Source organism: Triturus cristatus, chromosome 7 (assembly GCF_964204655.1).
Source record: "Triturus cristatus chromosome 7, aTriCri1.1, whole genome shotgun sequence".
In the NCBI taxonomy this organism is placed as follows: domain Eukaryota; kingdom Metazoa; phylum Chordata; class Amphibia; order Caudata; family Salamandridae; genus Triturus; species Triturus cristatus.
In genome coordinates this window covers 1,702,475,860-1,702,502,431 of record NC_140590.1, presented here as the reverse complement: position 1 = coordinate 1,702,502,431, position 26,572 = coordinate 1,702,475,860, and the positions used below count along the sequence as shown (strand labels likewise).

General features: G+C 47.5%; 1 protein-coding gene across 1 annotated transcript in view; it reads right to left on the bottom strand.

Annotated features, from left to right (window-relative positions):
* LOC146812814 (alpha-2-macroglobulin-like protein 1) overlaps nucleotides 1-26,572 on the bottom strand; it is an 848,867-nt gene that overhangs the window by 564,574 nt on the left and 257,721 nt on the right. The window contains exons 14-17 of the mRNA XM_085615205.1: nucleotides 17,755-17,900; nucleotides 16,253-16,402; nucleotides 10,713-10,835; nucleotides 9,158-9,254 (exon numbers count right to left, since the gene is read on the bottom strand). Of these exons, the coding sequence (XP_085471331.1) occupies nucleotides 9,158-9,254; nucleotides 10,713-10,835; nucleotides 16,253-16,402; nucleotides 17,755-17,900 (516 nt within the window). The remainder of the gene's footprint in view (nucleotides 1-9,157; nucleotides 9,255-10,712; nucleotides 10,836-16,252; nucleotides 16,403-17,754; nucleotides 17,901-26,572) is intronic.

Sequence of the window (26,572 nt, the reverse complement as noted above, 5' to 3'; positions counted from 1 at the left end):
CTTAAGTGGCCAGAGGAGGGGGGCTACGCAGCCCCCTCCATAAAAAGATTTTAAAAGTTGGCCATGCCCCGGGGGATGGGGTCCCCAGGGCCCAGATTTGGCCACGGGAGGGGGGCCCCCTTCCTGTAAAAATCTTTTGAAAATTTTAATTTGGGGGTGAGGCCCTGGGGGATGGGGTCCTCAGGGCCACAAAAAAGTAAAAGGAAGGGGGGCCACACAGCACCCCTTTCAAAAAAAAAAAGACACGATCGTCCCTAGGCCCCACCCCCTCACAAGCACACTCTGCAAACGCGCCCTGTGGCGCGTTTTAAATTGGGGAATTAACTCCCCTTCAATACTGGGGCTCCCTGGGGGCCAACTAGCCCACCAGGTACCTCCAGTAAGCGCCACAGAGCTGTGTTGCAGAGAGGTGCTCCAGGCCGCGCCCCTTTTTACACCTCTCTGCAACGCAGCCTTGTGGCGCTTACTGGAGGTACCTGGTGGGCTAGTTGGACCCCAGGGACCCTCAGGATTCATAGGGACTTAATCCCCCAACTTAAAACACGCCACGGGCGCATTTGCACAATGGTGAAGGTAGGGGGCAGGGCCTGAGGTGATATGCGTGCAAACACACCCTGTGGCTCGTTTTAAGTTGGGGAATTAATTCCTCTTCAATCCTGAGGTCCCCTGGGGGCCAACTAGCCCACCAGGTACCTCCAGTAAGCACCACGGAGCTGCGTTGCAGTGTTGTAAAAAGGGGCGTGGCCTCTGAACACCTCTGCAACCCAGCTTCCTGGTGCAAACTGGAGGTACCTGGTGGACTAGTTGTCCCCCAGGGGACCTCAGGATTGAGGAGGAATTAATTCCCCAACTTAAAACGCGCCACAGGGTGTGCTTGTACACATATCACCTCAGGCCCCGCCTCCTTCCTTCACCATTGTGCAAATATTCCTCTAAAATCAGCCAAACTACGAATTCCAATTTACTCACCTGTTATCAGGAGAGAACCCAGTGCTGCATCTTTTAGCCCAGCACTGACCCTGAAAAGTAATTCTAAGCGTTCTTACCAGTAACTTGTATTTCCTTCCATAGGAATCCATTGTGTGGTTTTCAGCAGAAAAGTTTCTAAGTGTCCATTGTTGAAATGTACAAATATTCCTAAAAATCGTCTGTATGACTTAAACACATTATTTCAATTGTTTACAGGAGATTCATCTGTGCTGGATCCAGGATCCATCACTGAGTAAGAAAAAGTAACGATTTACCTGCTAAGTGAATTTTCTGCCATAGGATAACATTGGTGATTCTATGTGAAAAAAAATTTCAGTGCCAACTTTTAAAATACAATAATATTCCGTAAAAATCACTACTGTAACCAAAACGCTTTTACTCAACTGTTTACAGGAGATGTCCAAGGACTGAATCTAGGATCCAGTCCTGTGGTTAGAAAACGAATCCATAAAGTAACTAATTGCATTTGACTAGAAATTCACATTGAGCTCAATGTTGCATTGTGTTTGAAATTGTGTTGGCCATTGCAACAACTGTAACTTTGCAACGGCTATAATTTGCCCCGGGGACCCCATCCCCGGGGTATGGGCCTTTTAAAAAAAAAAATGTATGGAGGGGGGCTGCGTAGTCCCCCTCCTCTGGCCACTTTAAGGCCCCGGGGACCCCATCCCCCGGGGCCGGGCATTGTTTTTTTTTGTTATTTTTTAATGAGGGAGGGGGGCCGCGTGGCCCCCCTCCTGGGCCACTTCTGGCCCCAGGGACCTCATCCCCCGGGGCCTGGCTTCTCGTTGAAGACCGTGGGGGGTCTCCAATCCCCCTACGGTCCCAGCCGGCTCCCCGCCACCTGCGGGAGCCGGCATTGCTTTTCCACATGCTGCTCCCCATGTGGAAAAGCAATCTGCTTTGCTTCATTGGAGCGAGAGCAGGTTTCCCTGCTCTCGCTTCAATGAAGCAAAGCAGTTTGCAATGGCAGGGCGGGAGCCTCGCGGCTCCCGCCCTGCCATTGCAAACAGCAGTGCCCCGGGGGTGGGCACCCCGGGACACAGCAGGAGCTGGCCCTGGAGGGTGGCGGTCCCCAGGGCCAATACAAGGCTCCAGGAGGGGGGCTGCATGGCCCCCCTCCCACATGTACAAGTTGCCCTGGGGGTGGCGGTCCCCGGGGCTGGGGGGGCCTGAGAGCCCCCCCACATCAAATTGTTTTAAGCCCCGGGGGGTACTGGTCCCCGGGGCAGTGTGGGGGGGATTGGGACCCCCCACACTTTTTTTGTTAATTATGCCCCCGGGATTTGGTCCCCGGGGGCAAATTACAATATTCAGCACGGGATGTCAGTGATGTCATTTGAGATGTCATCAGTGATGTCACTGACCATGTCATGAATGATGTAATATATGACATCATCAGCAGTGGATTGGGGGCACGCGAGATGCAGTTAGTACAACTAACTATATCGGAGGAGGGGAGGAGCCTAGCGCGCAACCAAGATGGCCGCGTAGGTGCGAGGCTCCCGAGGACCTCCGTGACCTCCTACATAAATCCTGTAAATATCCTGTCCTAGATGAGGGGACTGTGTTGGTGAGCCCGAGCTGAGACGTCACCCGTTTTCCGCTTCCAAATTGGACCTCGGACACCGGCGGGAGCACCGATTGAGGTTTGCGGCCTTCTCCACGCCGGCCCCCCGGATTGGAGTTACGGGGCGATCCGGAGACAAAGTGATCAACAGCGGCGGGCAGGGCTGGGCGACTCGCGTACCCCGCACTTTCACTTTCGCTTTTGCACCCTCCTTGCTGTGTAGGCGAGGTTGGGTTGCGGGGCGGTGTGTGGTGGTGTGGCCTCGTTGGGGTGCCCTGCTGGCCCGCCGGCTGTTATCCGTCCTGCGGACCTGTGGCTGCCCCCCCCCGGAGCCCGTGAACTGGTTTGTCAGCCCTTTCCGAGGTGATTGGCACGATTTGGGGACTGGAACCATGTCCTCAAAACAAGATGGCGACCGGGCAAAGGTGAAATCGACCCGCCGTGGCGCAGCCCATCAGTCCAACAGCATGGACCGTTACACCCTCCAGAAGGGATCTCCCGAGGTGCCGCGTAGGTCTCCTGAGGACCCGACTGATGCCCCTGCGCTGCCCGCGGATCTGACCCTGCGAGATGTCATGGGCGCTATCGCCGAGATGAAGGCCTCGGTGGACCAGCGCTTTGACACACTGGCGCAAAAGATTGACTCGGTCCACGTGGATGTTGGCCTGGTGAGGGCTGATTTATCCAAGACCAATGACCGGGTCGATTCTTTGGCCCACACCACCTCGGGCCTTACAGCGGACGTGGCGGCCCTCCAAAAGGAGGTGCGCCGGCTTGGCCAGGCGAGCGCCCTGATGGATCGTCGACTGGAGGATTCCGAGGGTCGGGCCCGGAGGAACAATGTCCGCATTGTCGGGGTGCCGGAGGGACGTGAGGAGGCGGCGGCGGACCTGTTTGTGGAGGACCTGATACTCACCCATCTCCAGCCCCGGGGGCTGAGTAAATTCTTTGCGGTGGAACGTGCCCACAGGGTTCCCGGAGGACGACCTAAGGCCGGAGCCCCTCCGAGGCCTATCATTGCCCGGATTTTCAACTTTCGGGACAGGGACGCTATCCTTCAGACTTCTAGGCAACAAGGACCGGTCAGACTTGACAATATGGACGTAAACTTCTATCCTGATTTCACCCCAGCGGTCCAGAAGCAGAGACTGAGCTTTCTCGGAGTCAAACGTCGTCTACGGGACTTGAACCTCAAGTATGCGATGCTTTTTCCAGCTAAGTTGCGGGTGGAGGTGGATGGCCGCACGTACTTTTTTGATCGTCCCGAGGCGGCCGGGGACTGGTTGGACTGGGGGGTGGGGGGGGCGCGGCTGGAGGGGAGGGCTCGCCGGATCAGGAATGAGGGACTAATAGTAGGCCTCGCTCTGGACAACATTGTCGTCATTTTTGACTGTTCGTTAAGTCTCCCTCCTGTGGAGGTGGTACGGGGTCTCCTGGGGGCTCTCCCTCCTCCTCTGGGGGACTAGTTAGTTTAATCATTCATGGGGCGACAGGCACACTGCACTTTGGGGGGGCTGTTTGGGCTCATGCAGGGGTGCAGGGAGGGGGGAGTTCTGTTGGGATGGGTGGGTTGGGGTGGGGTGTTGTTCGTTTTTACCGCAAGGCAAACCCTTTATTGTATTGGTGTTTTTAAGGTGCTCTCCGGGGGACGAATGATGGCTTCTGTATGTAATGGGGGGTAGGGACCTGACTTTATTGTCCTGGAACGTTAACGGACTGGGGGATAGGATTAAGCGAGGTGTGGTCCTGCAGTATTTGAAACGACTTTCACCAGATGTGGTTTTTCTGCAGGAGACACACCTTATTGGTAATTCCTTTTGTGCCATGAATCGGCGTGGCTATCGCTTGGTGGCCCACTCGGGCTTCACGTCGGGCTCACGGGGGGTGGGCATCATGGTGAAGAACTCGCTCCCGTTGGAAATAGACGAGGTGCGCCATGATGAGAGGGGACGCTACACTGTCTTAGTGGGGAGAATGGAGGGTAAAGTAGTTGTCTTTGTATCAGTGTATGTCCCACCGGGGCTACAGTCTACGACTTTTGCAGACTTAGGGCGCCTCCTCCTTGACCTTCCGGGGGGGCTTCTGGTGGTTGGGGGGGACTTCAATGCGGTGGTCTCTGGGACCATGGATCGTCACCCCCCTAGGGACCTCCCCCGGGCGCAGGCGTGGCTGTCCGGCTTCTTAGATACACTGGGATTGGTGGACTGCTGGCGCTTAAAACATCCCACGCAGCTGCAGTACACTTTCCACTCGGGTGCCCATGGTAGCCTCTCACGGCTTGATTATGTCCTTGTCCCTGCGGCCTATGTTGGGAGGGTAGGAGAGGTTCGCCATTTGGCGCGGGGTATTTCAGATCACTCCCCGCTCCTGATGCACTTTGATGTCTTCCCGAGGGGGGAGGGCAGGGTAGCTCCAATCAATGCCTGGTATCTGCGCGACCCCACTATTCGTGCTGATTTGATTAAATCCTTGCAGCGGTATTTCGATGAGAATGTGGGGTCTGTCTCTTCGGCTATCTCCCTGTGGGAAGCCTTCAAAACAGTTCTTAGAGGGGAGGCCCTCTCCTTTATTTCCCATGCCCGGAGGCGCGAGCAGGAGGAGGTGACCCGGGTGGAGGCCGAAATCGCTGAATTGGAGGGTGATCTAGAGGGTGGGGTGACGGACGCTGCACTACACGTCCTACAACTTAAGCAGGCGGCCTACAGGGCCCTCGTCACGGAGGCGGCCAGGGGCCTCTATAGAGAGCAACAGGGGCGACTGTATGATGTGGGTGATAAGGCTGGTAAACTGCTTGCATGGTTGGATAAAAAGGAGAGAGCGAGTCGTGTGGTCCCGCTGATTGAGAGGATGGATGGTGTGCGTATCACCGAGCCAGAAGACATTGTCTCTTGTTTCGCGGATTATTTCCGCGAGGTGTATTCCCCGGTTTCTCCCTGCTCGGAGGAGGACTCCCATGCCCTGCTTAGGGATATCGCGTTGCCTTCCCTTTCGGTGGAGGACAGGGTGTCGTTGGATGCCGCTCCTACCTCCGACGAAATTGCCCTCGCCATACGCTCGGTCGCATCCGGCAAGGCCATGGGCCCAAACGGCATCCCTATTGAGCTGTATAAGCTGCGACCGGATGTACTGGCACCCCACCTCCGTGCGATGTTCCTGGCGGCCCACTCGCTGGGCTCCCTCCCGCCGGACCAACGTCTGGCTACCATCGTGGTGATCCACAAGGAAGGGAGACCTCGAGACCGGGTTACATCCTACCGGCCTATCTCGCTCTTGAATGCGGAGCCCAAAATCCTCGCCAAGGTGCTGGCCAACCGGCTGGTCGGCGTGGTGGGCGATTTGGTCCACCAAGACCAGTCCGGCTTTATTCCCCATCGCAACACGGCCCTTAATCTGCGGCGCTTGCATGGGGTGCTCGCGCGTGTCCCGTTTGTGCGGGAGCCGGCCATATTGGCGTCCTTAGACGCCACCATGGCGTTTGACACGCTCGAGTGGCCATACATCTGGGCTATGCTGGCGAAGTTTGGATTTGGTCCGGGGTTCATCAGCTGGGTCAAATTGTTGTATTCGGGCCCATTGGCACAGGTGGTGGTGAATGGAAGAGTATCGGTCCCGTTCGAGCTGGGACGGGGCACTCGACAGGGCTGTCCCTTGTCGCCGCTCCTGTTCGCGCTGGCCTTGGAACCCCTGGCGGAGTGGCTGCGGTGGCACCCTTCCATCCGTGGTCTCCGCTGGACCCCCGAGTATGAGGACCGCGTGTCCCTATACGCTGACGATATCCTATTGTACTTAGCCTCCCCGCGTAAATCACTGATTGTCCTGGTTGATGTTTTGCGCTCATTCGGCCGCAACTCAGGCCTTGTCATCAACTGGGCTAAATCATGTGTGTATGTGCTTTCCGGGGAGGCTCCCGTCCTCCCGCGGGGCTGTCCGATCCAGATTGCCTCGCAGGGGTTTCGGTACCTGGGGGTTTACATTACTCTGGACCCGGAGGCCCGCTACGAGCGGAATTTGCTTCCCCCCCTCCAGCGCTTGAAGGAGGACGTCGCGCGCTGGCGGCGCCTGCCGCTTTCGCCGCTCGGCCGGGCGGCATTGTTTAAGATGATGTCGTTGCCACGCTTCCTGTACGCTCTCCAGAATACTATGGATTTAGTCCCGGCGCGCTACTTCCGTGAGGTGGAGAGTCTCCAGCGCCGCCTGTTCTGGGACGGGAGGCCGCGTATTGCCCTGGCGAAGTTGACGCTCCCATGGTACGACGGGGGGATTGCCCTCCCGGATATTAAACGGTATTACTGGGCCTCCCAGCTAGCTGCAATTAATCATGGCCTTTACGGGCCCGCCTTAAACCCGGCATTTGAAATGGACAAGATGCTCCTGCCTGGTGGCGACTATAATCGAGCGCTCTACTCTGGCGCGCCCGGACCCCGCCTGACGGGACCTACGCATGTCATGGTACGAGTATGGCACGCGGCTAACGCAGCTATGGGGTGGAAGGACCGTTTGACCCGGGCATCACCGTTGTACGCGTCTGAGAGATTGGGCTCCCTGTGGACCTCGAAGGGCTTCGAGAAGTGGGACACGATCGGCATTAGTAAAGTGGGGGACCTTTGGACGAGGGGGGGATTTAAAACATTCGAGACGCTGCAGACGGAGTTTCAGCTGCAGGGCAGTGAATACTTTCGGTACTTGCAGGTCCGTCACGCACTGGGCTCCGTCTTCCCAGACGTCGCCTCCATCCCGGAGTCTTCCCCCCTGGAGGATAGAGTGCTGGATGGCCACGTTCCGGACAGCACGATCTCCCTTATTTACAAAAAATTGATTAATGACCGCTCGGGCTTGCTGACTGGCCTCCGCGAGGCTTGGGTTGCCAATGGGCTGGAGTTGGACGACGAGGACTGGATTTCCGCGGTGGCCTCTCCGAAGGAGGTGGCCATACCGGCTCGCCTTCGCTTCGTCCAGCTTAAGATACTCCACCGGGTTTACATGACGGGGCCAAGGCTTCTGCGTATGGGTTATGCTGAGGATGGGTTGTGTAAGCGTGGGTGTGGTGCTTTGGCGACTTTTTTGCATATTTTGTGGGAATGCCCGAAGGTGGAGCGATTCTGGCGTGGTGTGCATGAGGTCCTGCGAGTGGTTACGCATGTCGCGCTGCTGCCTGAAGCGAGGAGATGCCTGCTGAATGTGTGGGAACCAACTGACTACTCGGTTCCGCAGACGCGATGGGTGACTCTGGGATATATGATAGCTAAGCGTGACATTGCTCAACTGTGGGGATCCCAGAGGCCCCCGGCGGTGTCGGCCTGGAAAGAACACATGGATTGGTGCATGTTCCTAGAAAAGGTGGTGTATGTGGCGAGGGGTAAGCCTGGGGCGTGGGTGAAAGTATGGGGCCCCTGGAACGCCTACCGCGGGGGTATCTGCGCGCCACCATTGCTGCCTGCGGCCTCACCAGCCCCGTCCCCTTAGTTGACTCCTTTCCATAACCCCGAGCACGGAGTTCCCCCAGTCCTCGATCTGTTCCCTTTCCCCTCTTTAGACTCCTGTTGATGGCTGGGGTCCCCCATTCGGGGAGCACGTGCTGTTACTTTCGACTGCGGGTTGCCTTGCGGGTGTGGTTTTTGTGTTGTGTGTATAAAATGAAACCGTATTGTGGGGTCAGAGTGATGTGGCCCACGATGTCGATACCTCCTGATTTTGCTTCTCGGCACTGCCCAGGGTTCTTGTATAAATGTCATATGCTCCTGTCATTCTAGCGGCCGGCCGGAAGGTTGTAGGCCCATCCTTGTATATTCTTGAGATTGCAATAAACGGTTTCAAAAAAAAAAAAAAAAAAAAACTATATCGGAGGAATTTCAATGGTTTTGTTCGAGTGAAATGTCCAGCTAACTATAACACCCCTAAAACCTATTGTTTTTTAAGTGAATATCTAAGGTTTTTTAAATGCTAATTCCTAACTATATCAGGCCTGAAACCTATGGTTTTTTCAGTGAATATATATATATATATATATATATATATATAAATATATATATATATATATACATATTTATATATATATATTCATGACTATTGATGAGGATCCCCTGAAAAGAGAACATTATTTTCTGAAACACTGTTCAGGTGCCCGAGTGTGAATACTGTGCAAGAGGGAGTAGCACTCTACTTTAGACGAAAGAGGTTGAGGGATGCATCATCCACTCTTGAAGCATTCCTCAGGCACAGGCTAGAGTATGGAGTCCTCCAGGAGGACATACTTCCCCCTCAAATACCGAGGAACACAAATAAGTATCAAAGGATTTGCTACAGCGTGTTTTCACCAAGGTGCCCTTCAATTATAAGCTTTGCTGTGGGCCCTATTTTTGCCTTGGTGTGGGTAGAAGGAGGTACATGACTCAGTCTAACCTGTGCTCTCAATGGCTGTTAGCAATGCATTTTACCAAAGTGTTGCCAAAGCACAATGTACATTAATTTGTAACAAGTTACTATCACATAATCTTGCCATAAAGAAAGAGTGGAGAGGGAGAGCATGCTTGGAGTAGAAGAGCAGAAAGGGAGACTTTTGGGGGTTAAGAAAAGAAAGAAAGGAGGTGCATTTCTTACTTTTTTCAGCAAAAAGTAGACAATGACGTGGCCTGACAGTTAGTTTCTCAACGGGATTCTTAATTTCACAGTTTGTCAAGATCTTTAGACCGCTTTGCTGTTCCAAAAAAGAATAAGCAAGTGAGTGATTAGGCAGGGAGTAGAATTACCACAAAAGATGTTTAAACCCACTCTAGCCCACTCCTCTTCACTTTGATGATGAACAGCACAGCATTGCTTGTCTATTTGATTCTATAAATAACTGCTTTCCTCCCCTCATTCCTTTGAAACCTCACTTCCCTCTCCATCTTCTCCTATCACCTCAAGTTCAGCAAAGAAACCTTGTCTTGTCAATCACTGCAGTCACAGTATCTCATGACTAATTTCAGACTTGTGAATCCATCACTGAACCATCTTGCGGTGCCCTGAACCCACCTGCTAATTCCTAGTGTTGGGTAAATGGACCCCACCTATTGTGGTGGGAATATTTTCTGTGAAACGGCTCCTGTCGCTTGGGCAGGTGCCTCCTAGGGGAAAAAAAGAACTTAGCTGCAGATCCTTCCAGCCATGGTGCAATGGTAGAATTGTTATCAAACATGTGAGTCTTGGTGATAGAAGTGCGGGTCTATTTCCAGGACACACAGATTAAGTGTGACTCACACTCTGGAAGTTTTCCCCCAACATATGTGACCACCATGTTTTCAAGGCCAATCCTGGACAGGAGATACACTATTACACATTGTTTGATGGGCCATTCTGCATTGGTAGCTTTGCCAGATATCACTGACAGCAACACCGGGTCTGCCAAATGAGTGTTCCCAGTAGTGAAGGGGGTTCTGCCATTCGAAATGCCACCTTCAGTGGCCATTCAAGTGGAGTGGCAACGGAAAGGAGGAGAGAACATCTGCCTTTTTGGAGGGAAACCCATTTTGTCTTTCCCTTAAATGAATTCTTTTGTTTTATGGAAGCACCACCATGTCAGCTTAATATTAGATGTTCTTATTTTGACAAAACCCAAGAGCATTAATCAAAGGTGTTAACTTTGCTGTTTATGGTGCAGCTGTGTTTATTAGCACCCTATATGCCAGACTGAGATTGGCTCAGCCAATAGGAATGCTGCATGTTCTGGCATTTACCATTGTTGTTTATTTGTAATCTAAGTACAGTGAAAGGTTGAAACAGGTCCAAAAAGTAGACAGGGACATTAGGCATTAGGAGTATGTGCCTATATTTGTTGAACAAGATTGTGGAACAGCTGCAAAAACTAGGCTAACTACACCCATATGTTTGGGCATTAACAGCTGTTTTTATCTCTCTCCAATGTAATACACCCCTCTAGGTATAATGTGTTTCTTGTTTAGACCTGTCATGTGATTATTATCCCCTACATTTATAAACGTCCTAGTGGTGAAACTGCTGTCTCTCAAACTGAGACTCAAACTGAATTATAATCCAGTGAAGCTGTACCCCTCTACCTGCTCTGCTTACACCATCCTGCTCTGCAATTAAATGACCAATCCAAAAAACATTTACAATGAGGACTGTAAAGCAGGAATGAAAAGAGGTATGAAGGCACCTTGAAGATATAGAAGACATCAATATCCGGAGGACGGTAGCGCCCGCAGGGATGTTCCACCACAAATTCGTCCACTTCACTGGGGTAGCCTGTCCGGTCCGTAAATGAGAACATGGAGTACACCTAGAATGCAGCCAGGAAGAAAACAACATTGTTATCTCTGAGAATATTAGTCAGAGGGCAAAGGAAGAGTTCCAGAGATACATTTATGTAGGCCATGCTCAGCTCTTAAAGACTCTGGGAATGGTCCCCAGAGTTATAGGCCTTTTTGCACACATTCCATCTAATAGTAAACATTTTAGTGTCTGACCCAGAGTCTGACTTGGCAATGCCCAATCCGCTGAATACCTTCAGACCCTGGCAAACCATCCTTGACTCTGCACTACCACCTAAAGCCACGAAGAGAGTGCAGATCTGAAACACAGTCACAATTTTTTTTTTGTAACATATTTTTATTGACATTTTCACAGTTCACATACTGTACATTATACAGATCCATCGAGCTGTTATGCCATATAGTACAGCATGCGGTATCACACATCACCTGCATAGACTAGTGAATCATCAGCGGGAGAATAAAAACGCTCAAATACATCATGATGTGTGTACCCTATTGACTCTGATACATGATATGTCACATGAACTGGGGTGTAACACAGATATAAACTAGGGCATAGGCATGGAAGATCATATCCAGTTGTCGCCAGCGAGTGCATTAAACGTCGTATGGGTATGGCGCCTCTATGATTCGTGATTACATATCCTCTTAGGTTTGACCTGCAACTGCGATAATATACCCAATTCTGGGGCCTTGTACGTGATCACGTGGTCGGAGTAACATGAGATTGGTCGGGTAGGGTCTGTGACTGCGCTTGCAGGGCTGACAATGTGGGTGGGTCGTCTGTGGGGTTCGCGCCCGGGGTTAGCTGCTTGAAATGATATGTTAACATGGCCCATTCCATAGATATAGGGTTTTTGCGGACCCCCTCACCTCCTCCTCCCGCAATGTCTCCTCCTCCGCCGCCGCCCATTTGTGTGTGGCTCCCACCCAAGCCGCCAACGGAGGGCTGGTGGGGGAACGCCAGTGCATGGCGATGCTACGTTTGGCTAATAGCACCGCAAGGGAGAGGAAACGAGTCCGCACCTTGTGCTGCTTGCTTGCGCAAAAGATGCCTAGGGCACTGGCCTCCCATGTGTTCATGCAGGTTAGCCCTGTAAGGTCACCCAGAGCAGTGTGAATGTGTTGCCAAAAAACTTTGATGATAGAGCAACTCCAAAACATGTGTTGGAAATCTGCATCCTGCGCATGACATCTGGGGCAAAGGAACTGCGTGTCGGGGTAGAATCGTTGGAGGCGTGCAGGTGTTAAATAAGCCCTGTGCAGTATGTAATATTGAATGTTTTTAAAGCGTGCGTTTCTAGATACCTTCTTGGGGTACTCCAAAGCCCTCTCCCACACCTTCTCGTGAAGCACGCGCCCAATTTCAGTCTCCCATGTGGCCCGCAGGGTCTCCAGTGGTTTGTTGGTCAGTTCTCGTATGGCTTTATAGAGCCATGTAGTTAGATGGCGCCCCACTCCCATGTGTAGAAGCGTGTGAAGAACTAGATGTGTGTGTGGTTCCCCCCTGGCAAGGTCCTGGTATGGTCGGTAGCTATCTAGTAGTTGGCGGTGAAGCAGGAACTGCCCCGGGGGAAGATCGTATTCATCCACAAGACTGCGGAATGGTCTTAGCTGCCCGTCCTCAAAAAGGGATTCCATCTCTGTAATGCCACAAGATGTCCACGTGCGCAGCACGCTGTTTGTGTAATAGTGTTCCCGTTTGGGCCATCCCACCAAAGTGAGTAAAGGGGAGTACAATGGGGTGCCCGGGGACATGCGGTGAATTCTCTGCATGCACCTACGTGCCACCGCCACCTTTAGTGGGTAGGTACGTTTCGGTTTAGTGCCTGGGAGTAGTAGGCGACGGATCTCTGGAACCGGTATCCGCCCTGCGGTGGTGTGAGTTTCCACAGTGTACCTGTCTGCCGTCCAGTGAGAAAGCCACTGCAGCTGTGCCGCCAAAAAGTAGGCCTCGAATGAGGGAGCTCCCAAGCTGCCCTGTGTGGTGGGCAACTGCAATTTTTTCAGAGCTATTCTGTGTCTGGCAGACCCCCAAATTAATGCACTGAGGAGGGAGTCCAAGTCCCGAAAAAAGGCTCTGGGCGAGATTACTGGCAGATTGGTAAAGAAGTATAACAATCGTGGGACCATAATCATTTTGGCCAATGCCACTCGCCCAATTGGGGCCAGCGGAAGGCTCTTCCAAAATCCAACTGTAGCCCTAATACTCGCCAATGCCCTGTTATGCTGAAACACAGTCACTATACGGCATTTTTATCTAAAACACTTTAATGTTGTAAGTATCACATTTATCAGTGTGCAACCTCCACTTCCATTGAGTCCAAGGATTCCGGAAAAAAAGATAATTCTGTCTTTCTCCGCACCCGCGTACCCCACACCCATAATCAAAATGTCTTTATGTGCAGGTACTCCAACTATATAAAAATGAAAGTAGTTGCAGGTAATGTTAGAAATATCAGCCATTAGCAGTACCCTCGTTTACCTGACGTTATTTCATACTTAGGGCCTTATTTATGAAAAGTGACGCATAGCTGCGTGAAAACAGCAATGCTTCACTTTTCATTGCGCCCTCCTTGCGACAAGATGGATGCGTCATATTTACTGCATGATGCATCATGTCACAAGGAATGACAGATACGTCAGTTTTACTGACATATCTGTCGGCGCAAAATATGACGCATTGCTGGAGTTGTATCAGAAGTGTGACGCAACTCCAGAAATGCATGGGGGAGGGCTATGAATATAGCACTCCGTCACTCTTACGCCTGCCATGAGGCAGGCATAAGGTTTTGACCCATTTCCGTCCTAGAAGTGTTGCAGTGAAATCTCATAGATTTCACTACATCACTTCTACAAGGCTTACTTGCATGGGAACGCCCCCTGCATACATTTTACCTTATGCAGGTATAATGTAGCGCAGGCGTTTACAAAGTGATGTGTTACTTTGTAAATATGGCGAAACAGGGGGCGCTTTACTCTGCCGATGCCTCACAAAAAGTGGCGCAATGGCGGCGCAAAACTGTTGCAAGGACTCATAAATAAGGCCCCTAATCTTTACACCATTCCTTACTCACTTCTGCTCCAATCATGCCTTACTGTTCGCCACCCTGAATATCCCTCTCACAAGTTCCTCTGCTGATCAGATGAGATCCGGTTTATACATTCACTTTAAGAAAACAGTAGTGCCAACAACTCAGTGCATTTGAATGCGCGGGTTTGTTAACACTAAGCCACTGACTTAGTCTTTTTTGCACCTGCAGGTGATGGTGGAGGAAAAACACAAGGTGTGTAATTCAGTTAAAAAACATACATATATAGGACCATACAACTAGGCACACAGCAATATGGTAACAACTTGAAGAGCCAAGCCTCTCTACAACTCCGGCTCACATCCTGTCTACACTTTCCCAAGGGGGGTATTGAAGTGTGCTGCAAACACCAGAGAGGAAATACGGATTGGCAAAGTCAATAGGTTATGCCTATATGAGAACTATTGGTTTTGTTGGAGTGGTGTGGAGTAGAGTGACATTGTGTGGCATGGGGTGGAGTGACTGTGTGTGGCATGGAGTGGAGTGACTTTGTGTGGCATGGAGTGGGATGGCATTATGTGGAATGGAGTGGAATTGCAGTCATGGAGAGGATTGGTATTTTGTGGTGTAGGGTGGCATTGTGTGGAGTGGAGTGGCATTCTGTGTAGTGAAGTGGAGTGGCATTGTGTGGTATGAAGTGGAGTGGAGTGGCATGGAGTGGAGTGGCACTGTGGGTGTGGAGTGGCATTGAGTGGAGAGGCGGAATGACACTGAGTGGAATGGCTTTATGTGGCAGGGAGTTGAGTGTCATTGAATGTTGTGGAATGGAGTGGAGTGGCCATGTGTGGTGTGGAGTGGAGTGGCATTGTTTGAAGTCAAGGTCAGTGGAATGGCATTGTGTGGTGCGGATTGGAGTGTTGTGTTTTGTTATGTTATATTGATTTTCATAGCGCACCAACCACCCGAGAGGCATTTTGAAGCATGGACTCAAGTAGCACTGTGTGCTGTAGAGTGGAGTGGCATTTTGGGACATGGAGTGGCATTGTGTGGAATGGAGTGGAGCACCACTGTGTGACATGGAGTGGAGTGGGATTGCAAGGAAAGGAGTAGAATTGCATGGAGTGGAGTAGCATTGTGTGGAGTGACATTAGTTGATGAAGATTGGAGTGGTGTGCCTTTGTGTGGTGCGGAGTATAATGGCATTGTTTGGCATAGAGTGGAGTAGCATTGTGTGGCATGGAGTGAAGTGGCACTGTGTGGTGGGGAGTGGAGTGGTATTGTGTGGCAGTAGGTAGAGTTGCATTGGGTGGAACTGTGTGACATGGAGTCACACAGTTCCACCCCATTAACATCTGGCTCTTCTCCAGAACACACAATAATCAATACCACATATCCACAGATGCTCCAGTACAACACCTGCACCCTGCCTCTCATGGACATATTGTATATCTTCAGCACAATTCATCCTAACACCATAGTATCACTACCATTTTGGAGTGTTACAGTCTTTGTACTTCAATGGAAACCATGTAATTCCTCCAGCACCTTCTATAGCATAGAAGTTAGTCATTCATATATCTTTATGGAAAGACAACGAAAAACTAATGGCCTCATTACAAGTATAGGTTCTATATACCACAACTGGGAAATAATGATACCACTGGGTTTGTTATTTATCGGGTGTGATAAATAACATCTATTATAAGCTTGTGGGGAATAACATGCAGAGTTTAGCACACCAAAACCTGCATGACAGGGTAATTACTGTATGTTTTTTTCCTGTTACATTTTCGGCAGGTTTGACCTGCCAAAATGTAACCAATGTGTAAGTACTTTATGCAGCCGATGTGTTAAATATAACTCAACTCATAATTCGATCTGTGCACAAACAGGGGTTTGCACAGGGATTGGAAAAACAGCTGTCTCATACTCAGGCCCTATGTCCATTCTGACTGATGCAATCTTATACTTCATAGAAATCTTATATAGTAGGTAAGCGTCAATACATCTCCATGGAAACCCACCTAACACCACAGGACCAATTCCATCTAGAGCAGAACAATCTTTGCACATCAGTAGAAACTATGTCATTCCATCATCACCTTCTACAGCATAGAGGCTAGTCATCCATACATCTATATGGAAACCCACCAAAACACTATGTCCATTTTGGACTGCTGCAATCTTTACCTTTTTGAAGCACAACATATAAGCAAGGCTTCAATACACCTCCATGAAAACTCATCATAAAACCCATTTAGCTTCCTCAGCGTGAGTATGAGTATGTATTAAAGCTCTATGAATGCGTTATCATAAGTATGGAATGGTCCAGACATTGAAACTACCAGGTTTTGTTTCTAGTGACAGACTTTTCGGGGCTTACTACTTACATTATCTGCGGTGATCTCCTGTTCAGGCTTCAGTAGAAGGACACTGAGGTCAACGGCCCTCACGGAACAAAGGGAGAGAGGAGCTGCGCTAAGCTGGAGTTGAATCTTGGCACCTGGGAGATCCCGCTGCTTTGAGAACCCAAGAGTGACCTGGTGAGAAACAAGAGAACTGAATCAACAACAAAGCCAAGAGTGATATTCAGAGAGACACTTCGAACCACATTGTAGAAAACAGACTTCACCGTTGATGCCATAGGATTCCTGAGTTCTTAAGTTGTGCAACCTGCTCCCCTACTTCCTCCTATCTAAGGCCAACCAGGCAAATTTTCATTGGGACCTAAAAACGTCTTTTTGTGTAATTGGTTACCTCCCAGTCAAGCGCTAGGGAACCACTTCAGGGGTACACTAAAAATTAAATATATAAATAAATACATAGGTATTTTTAGGCCATGAGCAGAGATTTGCCACAATTACTGCATTTTGTTAATTAGGTGCTTAAAAAGGTAAATGGAGTCACATGCATAGTTTATGCTTTTCTTCATTATTTAGGGGCCGATTCACAGAACTAACTTAAGACAAAATCCTAAACTTACTACTTTTGGTATTCACAGAACCTAAGATTTTGTCTTAAGTTAGTTCTGTGAATCGGCCCCTAAATAATGAAGAAAAGCATAAACTATGCATGTGACTCCATTTACCTTAAGTCTGTCTTAAGTCTGTCTTAAGATTGTCTTAAGTCTGTCTTAAGTCTGTCTTAAGTCTGTCTTAAGTTTGTCTTAAGACAAACTTAAGACAAAATCCTAACTTCTGTGAATACCAAAAGTTGTAAGTTTAAGATTTTGTCTTAAGTTAGTGCTGTGAATCGGGCCTGTGCCTGTATTAGCTGTTCCTAAAATTTGGCCATTGGGGTTATTTCTAGGAAATATAAAAAGGGAATAATCAAGTGGCTACATCTGTTGCCTCCATCTTTTCCTGAAAGGTTAGCTTATGGATGAAGACAAGTGAATTCAGCCTTCATGTGCTTTATAAAAAAGACACAACACCTCCAATGAGTGAGAACTGGGTTTAAACGTCCTCACAATTGAATTTCTGGTCTGTTTCTGCAACCTGACTGTAGCCATTATGTCCTTTGTCTCTGTGGAAGAGCTCTGACAGACTATGATGCAGCTGTGACTTCTTATGACAAGTATGCTATTAACAGAGATCCTGGTATAAGAAGACAAACAGCAAATGAGTAGTGGCACATAGATGTCAGACATAGCTTGCCACTAGTTGAGGTATTGAAAGCGGCCAGAAGTCTTCCAAACTGCCTTACTCTCCAAAGTGTGTTTCTGCCATTGGTGAGGTGAGTAGTGAAGCCTCAGTCTGATGTTCAGATACATGAACTATAACTGTTTTCATCCCTCTAGTATCATTAAAGAAGACAACTCCATTGACCGTCTGCAACTCTTGACTACTGCTTCTTTCTTCGACACAACAGTCCCCACACCTAACCAACTCACCTTATTTTTGAAGCATTTAGCCACTTCAAACCCAGTCACATCAGCCACCATCTGCCCATTGTTGAGCACGATGTACCCCAAAATCCGGGCGAAGGGTGAAAAGTCAGAGTTGAGGGTCACACGGAGAGGGAACACACTCCACAAGCCTGCCAGGACAAAACAAACAGAATTCCTATGTTTCATCAAGCATCTCTACCCGAAGATATGTTTCCAAAACTGTCAGAGTCCTCATTATGGGATGTTAACGATGATGGAGCAGAGACATCTGAGCTTTGCCTTATTCTGTTCCAAGGAGATTTTACTAACACTGAATTCAGTGCCACCCTGTGAGACAATTGAAACCAACTACGTTTGAAGTGCCCCTGTAGCGCCACATGACTCCGGGGACTATGTCTGGATAATGACTAGTCACTAGTAGGTGGGCATCTTATTACCGGCCCCTGGCACATATAAAATGATTCATAGGATCACCTATCTCTTTTCTCATCTCTTTTTCAGTGATAATCCCTGGACATCCAAGAGAAAGTCCAAAGCTCCATAGGGAAGCACGAGTAGCAACTCCCCTGTTTGTTTTAGTTTGGGACTGGTTGAGTGTGGGTTCTTACTCCTGTTCTCTCTGCTTGACAAAGTTGATAGCCATCATGCCTCTCTAACCTCAAAATGTCCATATGCATCCTCTCCTCATCATGCAAACCAACGTTGCCCTGAACCCAACACCAGCCTAGCAGTTTGTTGGAGTATCATACACACAAAACACAGATAGCCCTCTTATCAAACCACCACAGTCACCGTGGCTCACTCTTATGCTCTTAGTGTACGACCCTTCCAATTAGCGAGTCGCAAATTGCATCGTTTTGCGAATCGCAATTTGCAACTTGCAAATTGGAATTTACAACAGTGTCTCAGACACTGTTTGCAATTTCTAATGGGGTCGCAAATTGTCTGCCTCATTAATATTCATGAGGCAGGTGCAATTGCAGATTCCATTGGTAATGGCTAGCACTCCCAGAGATGGTGGCCTGCTGGGGTCAGCAGACCACCATGTCTGTGACTGCTTTTTAAATATAGCAGTTTTTTTAAATGCAGCCCATTTTCTTTAAAGGAAAATGGGATGCATTTAAATAAGAAAAATGAAACATTACTGTTTGATTTTTTTAAGCTTAGGCAGTGGTCCTTGGGACCACAGCCTGCTCTTAGAAAATATTTGTAATGCCAGTCACAAAGGGTAAGGGGTCTCCTTGCGACCCCATCCTGTTTGGGAGTAGCTTACCACCTATTTGAAATGTGTGGTAAACGGCAAGTGTTTTGCGGTCGCAATTGCGCTCGCAAAACAATCTTTCATTGAAGTGCGAGTTGCTATTATGAAGGTACGCCCTTGGCACACCCCTTCCTAATAGCGAGTTGCAAACCCTATTTTACGAGTCGGTAATAGGTTACCGACTTGCAAAATAGGATTTGTAAATAGAGCAGACCTATTTTGCAGGCACAAGCGGGCCGATTTCCCGTTTGAGACCGAAAACAATGGTCGTACGTGTGGCCTTTAAAACCATATTCTATTAAACATTCGCTTAGTACGTGGTTATGCAACTGACATTGCTAAGTCGATCATCCATAAAAATTTAGACATTCTCTTCATTACACTAACCTGAATCACTTTCACAACAGATGTCATCGTGAAGGACCTCATTTCTGAGAGATGTACCATCATCCACTAACCACACACAAACAAACCTAGAGGAGGCATCACCATCTTGAACAGGTTTTCCACCCTGTGTCTCTTTTCAACATCCTCCTGACAGACGAACTCTCACACCAAACATCTCCACCATTTATCATCTCATCAAACACCCTTCTGTGTACAGCAAAGACTTCATCTATGATTTCTTTGATTTCATCTCCTGAAACTTCGTTTTTTAATGAAACAACATGTAACCTGGAGAGTTTAATCTTCCAGGGGCTCAGAATGTATGATACGAAAATGCAACATCATTGCTTCATTCAACTGACATCCCATATTACAGCTTCAACACATTTCAAAGGAAACACCCTTGATCTTGTATTCTCTGTCCTACCCACCCAAACTTGCAGATATCACGACCTTTCAAACTGATCAATTCTTATTTACATTGCCTAACTTAGGCCCCTCTGAATTAGCAACCAAACCATCTGTGACAACCACATATTCGATTAAGAATGACCCATCAGACACTGTTGGGCAAATACAGATCCTACTCAGTCCTGACACCACCTCTGATGGTGACATGATTCTCTCCATGCTGAGTAATACTCACAAGTGCTCTGCAGAAAGAAGGTGCCTAAAGAACTGAAAGCAAACCTGTTAGTCGCATGGTATATTAAGGAACAGAATGGCGACAAAAGAAACGTTGGCAAATTTGAAAAGACATGGCATGAATCTAAATCCACTGCAAATATAACAATCCTCAAAATAACATAATTCAGAGTGAACAATGCATTGCTACCACCAAGGCTAACTACTTCATGGACACCATCCAAGAGTCTAACAATAAAAATAAAGTATTAATCAAATTGTTCAGACACTGGTCCTTGTCATTCCCTACAGAAATCAATGGACGCTAATGAACGTTTTATTAATCAAACCAAAGCAATCATTGTCACATTGACAATTCCACAACCCATGTAACAGAAATGTACATTCAATCCCAGCGCACTGCATGACCTAGTATCCCATCAAACGCTTGTCAAAGTTATCCTTGAACAGCATCCAGCACGCTTTTATAATACCACCCTACTATGGTTGTGATCTCCTCCCATCATCTATCATTACACCGTGGCATCTGGAGGCCCTTAAACCTACCCTGTATCAACCACTCACTCCTCATGGGTTTCTTACTCTCATCCCTGAAAATGTGTCGTATGAGCTGCCTCCTCAAAAATCCAACCTTGCCCCAGAGGAGCTGTCTGTTTACTGTCCCTTCACACATACTCTCTTCCTAAGGGAAAGCTTTTGAGAGAACAAAAGATAACTAACTGTGAAAGCACCTTGATCTCCAAAGACTTGTCCAACTCTACCAATCAGAGTTTCACCCCAACTGTAGCTCAGAGAATGTAACTTTCCATATAGGAAACGATGATCTACCAACCACTGATATTGGTGAACCAATATGTTGACCCACTTGACAAAGGTCTATGCTATTGATCACCAGCACGTATGTGAAGCTTTCCATTAATACATAGGTATCACTGGCACCATCTTAAATTGGTTCACCGTAAAAATCACTGGCCAAAATAATTTGTACTTTCTCTCTAAACATCAGGATGCACGTCATCATGAGAGACGATAGTATGTAAGTCCTTATGAGAGAAGTTAGTCCCCTTCCCTACATAGTTGTACTTTTCTTTTGTATTATTCTGAGGCCAAAGAGTTGCAACATGAATACAACACAGAGGGGTAGTAGTGTTCCAAAACATTTGGAAAAAAACGCACATCAAAAAAACAACAATAATGTCATATAGACTAAGTCAATGACGTATTGGGTTTGTGTTTGCGGTAAGTATAGCGGGGTGCTGAAGAGGCTGTAGGCCCTCACTACCCAAGAGTGCCGTTGGTAAGTTGAAGAAACAACTTATCCAAAATCATTAAAGGAAAAACCAGCTAATAACGCACACCCATATTGAAAGTACAAACAGTTCTATATCAAACCCTTATCTTGGAACCAATATGTATAATAATTAGACCAGCAATTTTTCAAAGTCTTTTAAAATTCCAGAGTGTTCCAAAGTTCCATAAAATAGTTCACATAGACGTCAAATCTTCAGAAACGTATTGTTTTTAATGATTTTTCAAACTCATATCCAAATTCGCAACAGCCAAAACGTGTTTCGTCCGTACTTGATAAGTACTATGACTTTCTCAATGCTAATGGTTGATAAGTCAAATCCTGACTTGAAATAGCGACGTCCAGGTAAGGTAATGATTCAATGAAATGTATCACGATGGCTATACAAAGATGTCGTCAGTTCAAGAACATTCCAACGCAGATTTATAGTCGTCCATGTTGATAAAACTAGGTCCCAGAGCACTCAAAAGTAGCGAGTGGATATTATGTATCGATCCGTGGGAATGAGTTTAAATATATCGAAACGCGCTTGATAACGCTGAGAGAGAGTAGCCCTGTTTCTCTCTTGTGAAATTCGATCCTGGATGATAACCTACTGGCGCTTTTATATTTACCATACCTGCTTAAGCAAATTCTTAACTTGTTACGCATTTTCTCTGTTAAAGTATTTCTTGCTTGGCTCTTGCTGCTGCAACTCTTTATTTCTCCATTCTCCAATTCTGCTGTTCTTCAAACCTTTGCCCCCAACCCTCCATCTTGGCCTTAACTTAGTATTCACTGCCCTCCTTTTAAACAACTCAGAAGGTGTTTTACCAGTAGTTGCATGTTGAGACATTCGATAAACTGTTATCCTGTCTTGCATTACTTGTTTCCAATTCAAACAATTAACTCTTGCTAACTGTATGCTCTATTTTAATGTCTTATTCACCCTCTCAATTGCACCATTTGTCTCTGGGTGATACACAGAACATCATTTGTGAGTTATAGCACAGTTCATTGAAAACTTCTCCATTTCTTTAGAGCAGAATTGAAGACTATTATCTGACAACATAGAATTGGGATAACATTCTCTTTTACAATCTCATCTAAAATGTCATCACTTTAGCAGATGTTTCAACTGTTACACATGTAAACTCTATCTACCTAGAGTATAGATCTATGACAACTATAAGTTAAGGAATGTGATGATCCTCTTTGGTAAGGTCCCATGATGTCTATTGCTATTCCATCCCAAGGATATTTTGGAAGCTTCCTACATACCATGGGCATTTGTCTACATACCAATGCTTTGTCAATTACTTTGCACTGCATACAGACTCTGCCATCCGCTCTACTTCCATGTCCATCCCTGGCCATCAAAGTGCAATCTTAATGTCTCTTTTGTTTTCACAATTCCCATGTGACCTTCCTGTGCAGATTTCAGACATCTGGCACCTAAACCCAATGGTGGTACTCACTTTCTTCCACAAATAAGTATGATATTTTTAACTCACAACTCATGTGGGATCATGGACCATGGCTTACCTAATGATTTACCGTGACTAGCTTCCACTTCCTCAATTATTTTGGAAATTGATTGATCTTCATCTACCTCAGTTCTCCACTCCTCATCTTTTTTGGTTCCCATAGTGACTTCACATACACTCACCCCTTCATCCACAAATGTTTCTGATCTCTCCTCAATGTCTTCCACTTCTACCAATCTTGATAAATAATCTGCCGACCTGTTGTTCACTCCAGGACTATATCTCACAGTGAAGTCATGTTCCTGTAGTGTAATGCCCCCAGCCCCTCCTTATACATGAGCAAACCACATCCAATACCTTCTTCCAAAACACTTCTCTCAAAGGTTTATGGTTGGGCAACTCTTTGAATTTCATACCTGTTAGATTTGGGGGTCTCTAGTTGGCACAGGTAGGTACTTGTGACAAATAGGGGCCCTTGCCTCTAGTCAGGGTAAGGGGGTACACTTCTAAAATAACCCCTGCCCACCCCCTTGGTAGCTTGGCACGAGCAGACAGGCTTATCTCAGAGGCAGTGTGTAAAGCATTTGTGACCACATACAGTAATTCAGTGACAACACTACAAATGGATACCACACAGGTTTTATATAAAAAATACGTATACTTTATATAGATTTAACACAAGTCCATAAACGACAAAAATACACAATACTATTACTTTAAGATGGTAGTTTTTGCTTAGTTCAGTTCAGTTCTTAAGATGCGACACTTTGCTTCAATGTACCTTACGATGCGTTGCGCTTCCACGACAAGTAATGTCGCAGCGATGGAAATGCGGCAAAGTTCTGGTGCAAAGAAATAAAGACGTGAAGATCTTCCAGATGCGGCACGCTTCTCTGGGGATGCGAGAAGTTCTCGGTTTGATGCGTGGACTGCAGCGGCGCCACCCTTGTTCAGAAGTGCGACGGCAACAGCTCCAACTGCGACACTCTTTTCCCACGATGCATGAAGCTTCCGCACGATGCAACAACTAGAGCGGCGACATCCTTGTTCAGAAATGCGACGGCAGCAGCTCCGATGGCGGCACGCTTCTCGGGGATGCGAGGCGCTTTCTCCGATGTGGTGCAATGCGACAGTTCCAGTGGCGACACCTTTGTTCAGAAGTGCGACGGCAGCAACAGCGATGGCGACACGCTTCTTCCTCATTGCGAGACTCTTCTCTCGATGCGGTGCAGTGCAACAACTCCAGCGGCGACACCCTTGTTCAAAAGTGCAACGGCAGGCAGCGGCGACGGTGACACGCTTCCTCTTCATTGCGATATATAGAAAAAGATAATGCCTCGGGACTGATACTCTCACATAAGTTTAGGCGAAGAGATAGATGAATTATCTCTCCCCTGGAGTAATATTTATTTCTCCAACAAAACCTGTATTATTAAATTTTGTGACCAAGTCAACGGCGATTCCAATGAAAACCAAAAATGTATCAATTACTTTTTATAAGTGTGAGGATATTTATTTTCTACCACACTTTTTTTGAAATTCTTTTGTTTTTAGACATATATATACAAACAAATACAATATTTACAATACTTACATATAGCACAATCACTGAACATATACATATCATCAAACGCCCTTTTTAATGTACCAGGATGCTTATGGGCTTTTTTTGAAACAGCATTCCTATATATAGAAGATCACTACTAAAGACGCACTACGAGATTTTGTCGTTTACAATCTCCTAATTATTTTGAGTGCTCTTTCACAAATAAGTCAAAACATAAATCATAATCCAGTGAGTGTCTTCAAAGTAAATGTCGACGCGTTTCAGCCAAATAACTCTTTTGGCCTCATCAGGACTAGGGCATCCGAACCAATAATTTACAACCTATTGTCCAATTAGGGTATGGTCGGAACAAATAATCGTCTTTTCTTTCTTTCTTTTTTCTATAAATTATTTTGGCGGGCGTGTGTATAATTATTCGACCCTTCCAAAACCACTCGTTATACGGTTCAAGTATTCTGCATATGTTTGTGCATATACACTGTTTTAGCACTGCTTGAGGTCGCCTCGCTCTCAACTCTCGAAGTTTATACACAGGACCCACTTCTAACGTTCCTTCTCCCTCCAGTCTACACGGATCGCGTCTTCATTGCGAGACGCTTCTCTCGATGCGGCGCAGTGCGACAACTCCAGCGGCGACACCCTTGTTTGGAAGTGCGACGGCAGCAGCAGCGACAGCGACACGCTTCGGCTTAGTTGAGTCGCGCTTTCAGCTCCTTGCGACACGCAGTCCCTCAGAAGGCCCAAAACAGCAACAGGCACTTCCAAAGAACTCTGAGGAGCTGGGGGTTGAAGTCTATTGTTCCTGAGACTTCAGCAGGAGGCAAGCTCTGTTCCAAACACTTGGAGATCCTTACAAGTTGAAATAAGCACACAAAGTCTCTTCTCCTTCCTTTGGCAGACAGGCAAACCACTGCAGGCCAATCCCCCAAGCAGCACTTCAGCTTAGGGATAGTCTCTCCTCAGTTTCTTCAGGTTCCGCTCCTCAGTAAAGGTTTCTTCTTGTTCCAAAAGTGATCTAATTTCTTGGGATCAGGGTCCCAATATTTATACCCCAAAATCCTTTGTCCTCTGAAGGCAGAGGGGCCTTTGCCCAGTCCAAACCAATTCTGGAGCACTCTGTTTACATGACTCCTTCTTTCCTTTCACAGTGCAGAGCAGAAACATCAGGCGCCCCACAGGAGGTGGAGCCAGCTTTGTGGAGGGAAAGCACAGCCCTGGAGCACTTTGTTGACATGATTCCTTCTCTCCCTTCACAGTGCAGGGCAGAGACATCAGACGCACCACAGGGGGTGGAGCCAGCGCTGTGGGGGGCAGGCACTGTCCTATTCAGGTCCCAGGTGCAACTCCTCCCTCCCATCTAGATGCAGATCTCTCTATTCACCACTGGGCGGATTCTCCCTGTCTCCTGGAATCCCCCAACCCTGTCACTCAAACCCCAGACATGGAATACACAACCTAGCAGAGGCAGGCTTGAAAGGTTAGGCAACAAAATACCTACTTTCTAAAAGTGGTATTTTCAAACACAGAATGTTAAAACCACCTTCACTAAAAGATGTATTTTATCACTCTGAGTTCAGGCATACTAAACTTGAATTTCTACCATGTTCTCTGAGTCAGTTAAGATTATAAACATGTAATAATCTAACAGCCCATTCTGGCCGATGGAGAACAGGTAGCCTTGCAATGGTGAAAAACGAAAATGGCTGTAATTCACTATTAGGACATGCCACACACATCAGGGCATGTCGTACCTTATACTTACAATGCACCCTGCCCTTGGGCCTACCATAGGGGTTTCTGATATGAAGAAAAGGGAAGGTTTAGGGACTGGCAAGTGGGTGCACTTGCCCAGTCAGCATGACAGTACCAGACTGCACACAGGCTCTGCAATGGCAGACCTTAGACACATTTTACAAGGCTGCTTCTGTGGGTGGCACAACCAGTGCTGCAAGCCCACCAGCAGCATTTGTATTTACAAGCCCTGGGCACACTCAGTGCACTGTACTAGGGTCTGACTAATAAACCAAATCAGTCAATTATGGAATCCCCAATTCATACATCAATTTACAATAGGGAGAGCATATGCACTTTAGCACTGATCAGCAGTGGTAAAGTGCCCAGAGTCATAAATCAGCCAACAACAGGTCATAAAAAATACAGGAAGAAGGCAAAAAGTTCAGGGATGA